Here is a 9,551-nt window from a genome sequence, read left to right as displayed (position 1 = left end):
CGTGAATCCAAATCATCCGTTTATTACCTCGATATCATTGTGAGATTAGATAAATCATGAGGCAGTAAAACAGGACTATATATGGCTGACAAATATTGTGTGAGTTACCTAACATATTTGGGTAGAAGTTTTAACAACAGATCTTTGAGATTCAAGGAGCAAACGGAAACCATTTTGCAAAGGACAAACCGTAGTCGCCAAACTGGAGCCTATAAACCTATAAACCGAACATGTGCGACTGATGTGTGCATCAAACGGCGTTCGCACATTGGAACAGTGTAAGGGGTGGTCAGTAATCCCGAAAATTAACACTTATTGCGCAGTACTGAGGCAGCCCGACGTGACCTTTATGCATGAACAATGCATATGTAATACATATAACGTTTATATGACTTATCGTTAGATAATAAGCCATTCTGCTGACGAAAACGTTCCTCCTTTTGCTAAATTTGGTAACTTTCGAGACGATTTTCGCGCAAAATATGTAAGGTGCATGTTGAACTTGAGCAGCTAACGGGCCATTAACTGTGAGTCACAGTTAATGGTATGCAGGCCGGGATGATACTTAAGCGCAATATGCTCGTTAACTGCTGATTTGGTATAGTTATAGTTTAATGTTCACCAGTTGTTTGTTTCAGAAATATACAAAAATTTCTATTATCAATTTGACGATGCGTCGCGTATTTTTGGCTCTCATGCGTGTGTAAGTGTGTTTGTGTCATGATGTATATTTGTGATACTTTTAAGGATAAGTCACCCAATATATAGCCTGGGCACGAATTCTAACTAATTCATTCGCAACCCCAGTCCCCTTTCCTTTTAAATGTGAATCACCCCAATGGAAGGAACAGCTATTACGCTTGATACTCATATGGCAAGCCAAATGCCTAATAATGAATGTTCCCGGTTTTCAGTTTAAACCCCTGATTACCAACCCATGAACCTGGAATATCTCGAATATTTCAGGATTACGATGTTAATAACGGTATTTGCCGATAATCCAGCTTTTCATCGAAAATCCAGGTTTTCGTCAAAAATCCAGGCTTTCGACTGATAATCTAAGATTATCTGGTGATAAACCGATTTTCGGTCGAAAAACCCGGATATATATACCAATAAATTTATCTCTCAGGTTTTCAACAAAAACGATAAATGTGGATTGTCGTTAGGAAAAAAGAAAGAAAGAAGGTTTATCGTCCATATAAATTTGCATTATCAATGGAAAACCTTGGATTATCGGTCCCAAAATCTGTAGCATCAACCGCTAAACCTAACTTGTATTACAGGTCGAAAATCCAGGTTCCTCAACGATAAACCTGTATCGTCGCTCGAAAAACTTGGAATATCATCGTTGAACTTGGATTATCGTTTTTCTTACATATTCGTATTAGAGAGCATGCATCTGACATGACATTTCGCGTTTTATGCTATGAATCTAATCTACATGGATTTATCCAGATCACTTCAATATGACTACCTAAGTCTCCGCGACGACAACATAAATAAAGTAATACATACGGCGCGCCATACTCTAGCACCGCGAAGATCGGATCCGACCTATGGCATGTGAAGCGGCATTGATACTTGTTAGTGTATGCCCTGAAGACGAAGTGCGGGAAGTCAGCACGCAGTCAACCAACCGCCGGCGTTTATTTCATCTATCCTGTCAAAATGTCTGAGCAGAAAAAGGTAATGTATCACCATGCATGTGCTGTTGAGGAGTTCACCACCCAATGTGATATATGAGTCTAACTCCTACACCAAACATCGAGAACAATATTTTTTTGTTCCTTGTAAACAAAGCTAACAAAAGTTAGGCTAGGCCTAACCGATTAGTCACAATGATATAGGCCTAGGCTAGGAAGCCTATAACCGGCCGTTGGGCTCGAACATGCCCAGCGGTAGGAACACAGGCCTAGCGTTACAACATGCACACAGCAGCGATCCGAAATTCGCGAATCGAAATAAGCATTTCCAGAACAATAACCTCGATTCCATGCCTTTCGGAAATATAAGTTGAACTGAAATGAATTTTCTCCAAATGCAAGGTTATTATCTAGACACAGACATAGTAACGTAGGCCTAAATGAATTCACGAAAGTGGGCACAAAACATCAATGATTGAGCAATTTACAACTGTTTTGCCTGTACTACTATAGGCGGGGGACGTGTCATTCCTCCATCGGTACTTTCCGCCATAGAAAATGTGCTCTTTTCGCCATAGAAAATGTGCCATTCCGCCATTAATTTGTATATGAACTATACCAAGCCCCGAAAAATCCACAAAATAAGTCACTTAAACCTACAATCAGAATCGTACTTTTTAATAAACTATCAGCCTTATTTTATTAGATTTATTCAACTATTATATATTTGAAGACAATCATGTATCAACACTTATGAACTTACAATTCAAACTATTCAATCAACCTGTATAGTGCATCAACTCCCCAATATTGTCTTAACTACAATTCAGGCTATCCAGCGAACCTTCACATTTGAAGCAGTGTATACTTTCCTTATCAGAGAATGCTTCCCTGATACATTCCTGTACACCAAGGTCAAATCCATACCTTAAATGTACCTTTCCGCCATGGCCGAAAGAGTAATGGAGTATTGTTTCTTCGTTTTAGAGTAATACTAACTTTTTGTTGTTGTTGTTGTTGTATCTGACATGAAGTGTTTTCTCTCCTTTTTAAAGTACTTAATGTAAAGTAATCTACAGACTAGTTCCTTAACCATCTCTCACTACTCGAGCCCTTTAATGATCTTGGGATTCTTATGGAAAGACACTGGTACACGGCACACAGAGAACTGAAATAACAAATAACGCCCAACCCTTCAACTTTAAATGGAATTGTTTAGAGGAAAAAGGGGTTCAGTCCTTTCGGTCATATCATTTTTTGTATTTGTATCGCCCTTAGCATTGCCCTGTGATGAATTTAAGTTCTGGTGTCACCGAGACGACGCTCAATGAAGCTGAACAAGGTGGTTGTATGTTTTAGCCCATTTATTCACACGCGTGGTTTGAACAAGACCACGGTGAAAACTAGAAAGTAAAGATATCAATACATCAATATACAAACATTGGTGAAATAAACACATGAATTGAACAAATTAATAATAACATATTAATACATTATATTTCTTCTTATAAAACAATGCACAAAAAGGAAGAAGTATAACAAATAACATTTGGTAACATGAAAAAAGACATAGAGAAAGATTGGCGACAATTACATTCTTTATAATTAACTTACAATCGTTACCGGGCAAAACCAACAGCACGACAAACTGCGGTGTACAGGGGTTTACAGGGATTAACGGCGGCTTTCTGGGGTTAACGGCGGCTTTCTGGGGTTAATGGCGGCTTTCTGGAGAATGTACAGAACACCAACAAAGTAATAACCTCTGGCGATATATTCTACTCCAGATACTCTTACAAATAAGCAAACAACAAATACACAGTAAAAAGGCAATAATAAATAACAGGCACAAGCATGCAGCGACACCACATTAAAGACAAATATCTATAATGCGATATTGACAATATCAAGCCCCTTAATACTTATATAAAACAATTAGAATACTTACATACTAAGGAACAGTGCTACAGGAACACATGCGACGCCTCTCTGAGCCAGGAGAGGAATGAAGCATGTGCACTTCAAAATACGTAATTGTGCATCGATTACATAAGTATGCAAATCGAGGTGGATATGAAAGGCAACTAGTAAATGGGCAGTATTGACCTCTGCCCGACCTCGAAAAAGCGGAAATTTCCATTTGGTCCCGCTAAGCAAATAGCACACATCGGCAACGATGACATCTGGTACAGTACATTTTGTGAACCAATAGTTCCCGCACTCATACCGCACTGCAATTTATCATACCTGAGCTAGGCGTACATATAACCCGCGTATATAATTTTTTCTGACTTTTTTGTCAAAAATGTTACTTTCTCCAATTTGTTTTTTTGTCTGTAGGATGTGAAAGATGAATCAGAACACATCACCCTGAGGGTAATTGGTTCTGTGAGTATCAATCTTTCTTTGTATTAAAGACATGTAATAACATAACATCATTTACTGTAGCTTGTCAAACCATTTGCCTGCTGATCATTCCAACGTTTGACTCATTTTAGTTATTATTTAGCTATCTCTAATACAACTTATGCAAAGCTGACATCATGAGGTAATGACATCAACCACAGCACTCGTGAAAATGGGATTTGAGTGATTGAACTCCTTGAAGCATTTGTGGGGATATACTTGTATTTAATTGCTCAAATTAAGCAATTTGATGCAAGACAATTTACAATTTCTTACAAGACAGTTTTGGCACCTTTAAAGTACGACTCCACGATATCATACTTGCACTATGTACTACTGTGTACTGGTTAGTAATTTCTTTTCGGTCGGTCCCCTGGTACCTGTTCCCATCACTAATGTATACTAAACAGTAGAATTTCCTGTGTACGAGTGGATGTTGTGAGAGATAATTAGTTTACCAACACCATCTTACATATTTTTTTTTGCAGGAAGGTTCAACCGTTCAATTTAAAATCAAAAGGTCAACACCCTCGAGGAAGCTGAAGAAAGCATACTGTGATAAGCAGGTATGAAAGCAGGATCGGTTTTAGTCTACCTAGCCAAATTAGAGTCTGCAGGCTTTGGCCACAGACATTTGACCTGGATCTCACCAAGAGACTGAGTAAGGGCCCTGTAGTCAAGGCTGGTATAGTCTGCTCCAGTACTTGATAATATTTTTCAGAGGAGCCTGTCAGGGCTTTGTCATGAGCCATGTTAACCCACCACATTTTGTTAGTGCTCACAACAAATGCATATATATATATATATATATATATATATATATATATATATATATATATATATATTTATATATTTATATATATATATAAATATATATATATATATATATATTTATATATATATATATATATATATATATATGTATGTATATATATATATATATATATATATATATATATATATATATATATATATATAATGAAGAGGACAACATGCAATGCCTTTAAATCCAACATAATATTTAGAATAGAATAGAAATAACTACACTCTACACAAATTTTCGGACACCCTGGTCTTTCGTCAGGCGTAAAAACTGAGTGATTGAAATCATGTTAGTCTACATAAGCCCCAGACTGCTCAAAGTGCTTGAACCCGGAAAGAAAAGCCATATCCTTATAGAGACCCTGACAGTGTGAACGTACTTTAAGGATCAATTCGACTTCCTTCAAGTTTCCAAATTCCAAGATGGATTATAAAACAAACAAGCAAGATCTTGGATCTCACCAAGAGACTGAGTAAGGGCCCTGTAGTCAAGGCTGGTATAGTCTGCTCCAGTACTTGATAATATTTTTCAGAGGAGCCTGTCAGGGCTTTGTCATGAGCCATGTTAACCCACCACATTTTGTTAGTGCTCACAACAAATGCATATATATATATATATATATATATATATATATATATATATATATATATATATATATATTTATATATTTATATATATATATAAATATATATATATATATATATATATATATATATATATATGTATGTATATATATATATATATATATATATATATATATATATATATATATAATGAAGAGGACAACATGCAATGCCTTTAAATCCAACATAATATTTAGAATAGAATAGAAATAACTACACTCTACACAAATTTTCGGACACCCTGGTCTTTCGTCAGGCGTAAAAACTGAGTGATTGAAATCATGTTAGTCTACATAAGCCCCAGACTGCTCAAAGTGCTTGAACCCGGAAAGAAAAGCCATATCCTTATAGAGACCCTGACAGTGTGAACGTACTTTAAGGATCAATTCGACTTCCTTCAAGTTTCCAAATTCCAAGATGGATTATAAAACAAACAAGCAAGAGTGAAGCCGTTATGGTATTGGTCTGTCTTTTTCTTCCTAAGTTTGAATGATCTGTTTCATCAGTCTGACTCTTCTTGCTGCCAATAAACATTTTGATGTATCCATTTTATCTGCGAAAGGATTTCGCTGAATAGATATTGTTGATACAGTTTGCGGTATTTTCTGGTCACTACAGTTAACTGGGGCTCTATGTGTATGTGTGTGTTTATTATCTACATGGCACAGTGCCCAAGGCATACAACTCGGGAGCTGCAAAGATTGTAGAGTCGCAATGTTTCCTGAAATCACTTCCATGAACGTTAAACTTGAGGTTCATTTACAGTGCAGTACAGGTCCTTTAATGCAGCGAGACAAAAGGAAATCAAGTACCCAAACCCGTTCTGTCTTCCTCCAACTACTGAATCTGCGACTTCAAAGAGATGATGTCTACTTCCAGAGATTTCACTTTACAGCCCATCTGCGTTTCCAGTCTCTGTAGCTCCTAGAAAAGTATTACAAATATGTTAAAGTTAATCCAAAGTCAATGAACCTTAGTGTATCATCTCAGAATATTGGTACAAATGCTCTATTTACTTCAGAAACTGACTGTTCTAATCTTGTTGATAGGAAGCCAGTTCATACGCATTCACACACCAGTACACTCACTTTGGTCCAGTCTGTGACACTAAAGTCTGAGGTCAGATTCCTACCTTTGCCTGATGAGTCCAAAAACTGCAAAATGGGTCACACACACAAATATATATATATATATATATATATATATACATACTGTATATATATATATATATATATATATGTATATATATATATATATATGTTACCCAGCATGTCAGAAAGTAGCATGCTAGGAAAGGATGTTAAAACAGACATTATATGTTAGGGTTTATAACTGACCTCAGTTTTACTCTGCAGCTGGTCCTGCAGTAGGTGCATTTCTTTGTTTTGTTGGCCGTCATGTCGCTTCTGTGATATTTCTATTCCTTCCAGCTGTAAAAGAAAGAGATGGATTTGTATCATTCAGTGAACTCATGGTTACTAATCTTCAATCTCCACTTGGAAAGTTGGAATTAGTCTACTTGAGTTGTTACACAGGTTTTTTTTTCTTCATGCTCAGTGTAATTGTAAATTCTCTAAAGCCAAACAGTTAAAGGAGGCATATTGCATTAATTACAGCCAAATGTCACTGCCTGAACAGTTGTGTATAATAAATATAGGCCACTTTTCAGTAGGCGCTGTATACCAAGCACATTCTGTACATCGCAAAACAAAGGAAGTTGTAATTGCAAAAGTTGACTTACAAGATAACTTTTAAAGGATGAGATTAGGCAAAAAGTTTAGTCTGGATATGCTTAGTTCCAACAAAACAGGAACATACCAGTGCAAGAAACGTTTCTCTAGCTATTACTGTTTTCGGATTATCTACCTTTAAAATATATGCTAAATCCCTGGCATGCTCCTTTAAGGCTGAAATGATGATACTGTCATGTGCTGAAATGGTAATCCATTGTTTTAATTAACCTCTAATTACTCAACCAAGACATTTCCTTTGAACTTCACAGAACATAACAGGTTAAAGGGCCAAGAAGAGCACATGCCCCGTGGAAAGTCCAACCATGCAACCCCAGCACAGGAATACACACAAAAACATATAAAAGGAAATAAATATATAAAAATTAGTTAATCAATTAAAAAGTGCACCCTTAACCCCATTACATACGACCACTCTTAGATAGTATCAATGTTTTCTTAAAAGACAGCACAGAGTCAGAACTAACATCCCATTCTGGCAAGTTATTCCATTCTTTCACAAGCCAAGTTTTCTAACAGCCAGACGAGAAAATCTTTCAGTAATTTTACACTATAACTATGAGAAATAGTTGCAACCTTCAAAAAATCACAAGCACCTAAAGAATCACTAATTGTGAGGAACTCATAAACCTGTATCATGTCACCTTGGACTCTCCTCAAGTCAAGTGTAGTTAGCCCAAGAGCTCTTAAACAACTTTCACAAGGTAGTTGCCAAATATTGGAAATAATCCTAGTAGCTCTCCTCTGAACCTGTTTCAGTACTACTAATTTATCCTTTTCATTAAAAGAACTCCAAAATTTGTGTAGTGTACTCAAGATGTGGCCTTACTAACTGTTATACAAGTTTAAAACAACATCTTTACTTAGGAGAAGGAGGTTTAGAACTAAGAAGCTAAGAAGGAGACTTTTGACCTGACAGTTGCAAATTAAAAACAAAAACAAACAAAAATCTACAAGGTACTGCATTTTTAAATTTAACAAATGCCTAACATCTAGGAGTCTAGAAGTATTGATACATCTAGACTATGTTAGCTTCTATCGCTATAGGTATAAATAGTTACCTTAGCTTTCAGGGTGTCTCTTGCTTTGGTAGTGTCAAGCAGTTGTTTCTCGGTTTTGGCCAGAGTTGCCTGTAATTCAGACTTTTCTTTTAGTGTTCTCTGAAGATTACCCTCCAGTCTTGTAACTTCATCTTTCTCTTGCTGCCGTTGACGATCCAAGTAAGCCTGGTATTTAACCAATCTTTGTACCTTTCAAAGCAATGAAAAATAAGTGTACACCAAGATCATGTTGATTACCTAACATAATCCACAAAGATCTAGCTTTAAATATGCCACAACAATTGAATGGTCATCAGAGATAAATGATTAAGATTGAAAATGTAGAGAATACTAAACATTTTGCCACATGTATATCTATGATTTAAACCCTGTACTGCAATAAGTTTGGAGTATATAGACGGTAAACTTGGTTTTATGATTTTCTGTAGAACTACTGTAGTAGTACTAAGTTAGCCACTAAATGTTATCAAATTTCTGCAGAAATGGACAAAATTAATAACGTTAATGTGTCGGAAATATTAACAACAAAGGAACTTTGCAAGCTTGTTCACTTAGTTCTAGATGTTAGTTGAATTCTGAAATACATTTTACCACCTAACAAACTTATTTGACAAGTTTTCTTCTTACCTCTGATTCCAGTTCCTTGAGTCTTCTGTCATCTTGACTGCGAGAAACTCTCCTCTTTGTTTGTGTACTTCCAGAAGGAGGCTGTGGAGCAAATGAAGATGCATGTTCAAAAATCCAGACATTTCAACAACAGCAGTCTTACATCAGCTCTGACATCAATTGTCAGTAATAATCACAATTTTCATTTATCTCCAGTGCTCACTTTTTAAAAACTAGAATGTCAGTCAGACCATGGAGTGGCATAGAAAGTAAGACACATATGATCCTTCTCCTCCCCCCTCCCATTGCCAAAGTTCTATCACCTCTAAACTGACATTAATAGTAGGTTATCAACAGTTATTTATTTTTTATATATATCTTAGTTTATGTATAAGATGATAAAGATATCTAGATAGGATAGGATAGGCACATCAGAAACGGCTACTGAACTAAAATGAGGGTAAATAATTACACTTCAATAAGCAGAAAGAAACTACTTTTCTATTTGAAACTACTTTTCTATAAGAAACTACTTTGCTATTTTGGGAAGAGCTTTCATGCCTCTCCTGATAGAGTAAGTAGAGAATCTGGCTGTTTAAAACAAATTCAGTAAAAAAAAACATCAAAGGTTGTGT

The 9,551-nt window shown here is 36.1% G+C and overlaps 2 protein-coding genes across 8 annotated transcripts in view; one reads left to right on the top strand and one right to left on the bottom strand.

Moving 5' to 3' along the window:
• The first annotated feature begins 951 nt into the window (after nucleotides 1–951).
• Nucleotides 952–9,543, top strand: LOC139980282 (small ubiquitin-related modifier 3-like). 4 transcript variants are annotated; one of them, XR_011797495.1, is made up of 6 exons: nucleotides 955–1,689; nucleotides 3,987–4,034; nucleotides 4,541–4,618; nucleotides 6,520–6,617; nucleotides 8,404–8,469; nucleotides 8,950–9,543. XR_011797495.1 is itself a non-coding variant. In XM_071991831.1 (5 exons), the coding sequence occupies exons 1-4, from the start codon at nucleotides 1,672–1,674 to the stop codon at nucleotides 6,601–6,603; spliced, it is 228 nt and encodes a 75-aa protein (XP_071847932.1). In that variant the 5' UTR covers nucleotides 956–1,671; the 3' UTR covers nucleotides 6,604–6,617; nucleotides 7,501–8,277. The 4 variants fall into 4 exon arrangements, 2 of the variants coding, with proteins under 2 accessions (XP_071847931.1, XP_071847932.1); XM_071991831.1 differs by lacking the exons at nucleotides 8,404–8,469; nucleotides 8,950–9,543 and adding an exon at nucleotides 7,501–8,277 and having other exon boundaries at nucleotides 956–1,689; XM_071991830.1 differs by lacking the exons at nucleotides 6,520–6,617; nucleotides 8,404–8,469 and having other exon boundaries at nucleotides 952–1,689; nucleotides 9,012–9,543.
• LOC139980281 (hyaluronan mediated motility receptor-like) overlaps nucleotides 5,661–9,551 on the bottom strand; it is a 75,349-nt gene continuing 71,458 nt past the window's right edge. For 3 of the 4 annotated variants that reach the window (XM_071991826.1, XM_071991829.1, XM_071991825.1), the window contains 4 exons: nucleotides 8,938–9,018; nucleotides 8,311–8,499; nucleotides 6,836–6,928; nucleotides 5,661–6,422 (listed from right to left, as the gene is read on the bottom strand). In XM_071991826.1, the coding sequence (XP_071847927.1) occupies nucleotides 6,336–6,422; nucleotides 6,836–6,928; nucleotides 8,311–8,499; nucleotides 8,938–9,018 (450 nt within the window). In that variant the 3' untranslated portion in view covers nucleotides 5,661–6,335. The remainder of the gene's footprint in view (nucleotides 6,423–6,835; nucleotides 6,929–8,310; nucleotides 8,500–8,937; nucleotides 9,019–9,551) is intronic. The other variant, XM_071991828.1, reaches the window with a different exon arrangement.

This window comes from Apostichopus japonicus, chromosome 14, assembly GCF_037975245.1.
Source record: "Apostichopus japonicus isolate 1M-3 chromosome 14, ASM3797524v1, whole genome shotgun sequence".
NCBI classification, from domain to species: Eukaryota; Metazoa; Echinodermata; class Holothuroidea; order Aspidochirotida; family Stichopodidae; genus Apostichopus; species Apostichopus japonicus.
Note: the sequence above shows the minus strand (reverse complement) of the source record. Positions and strands in the feature narration are given on the sequence as shown.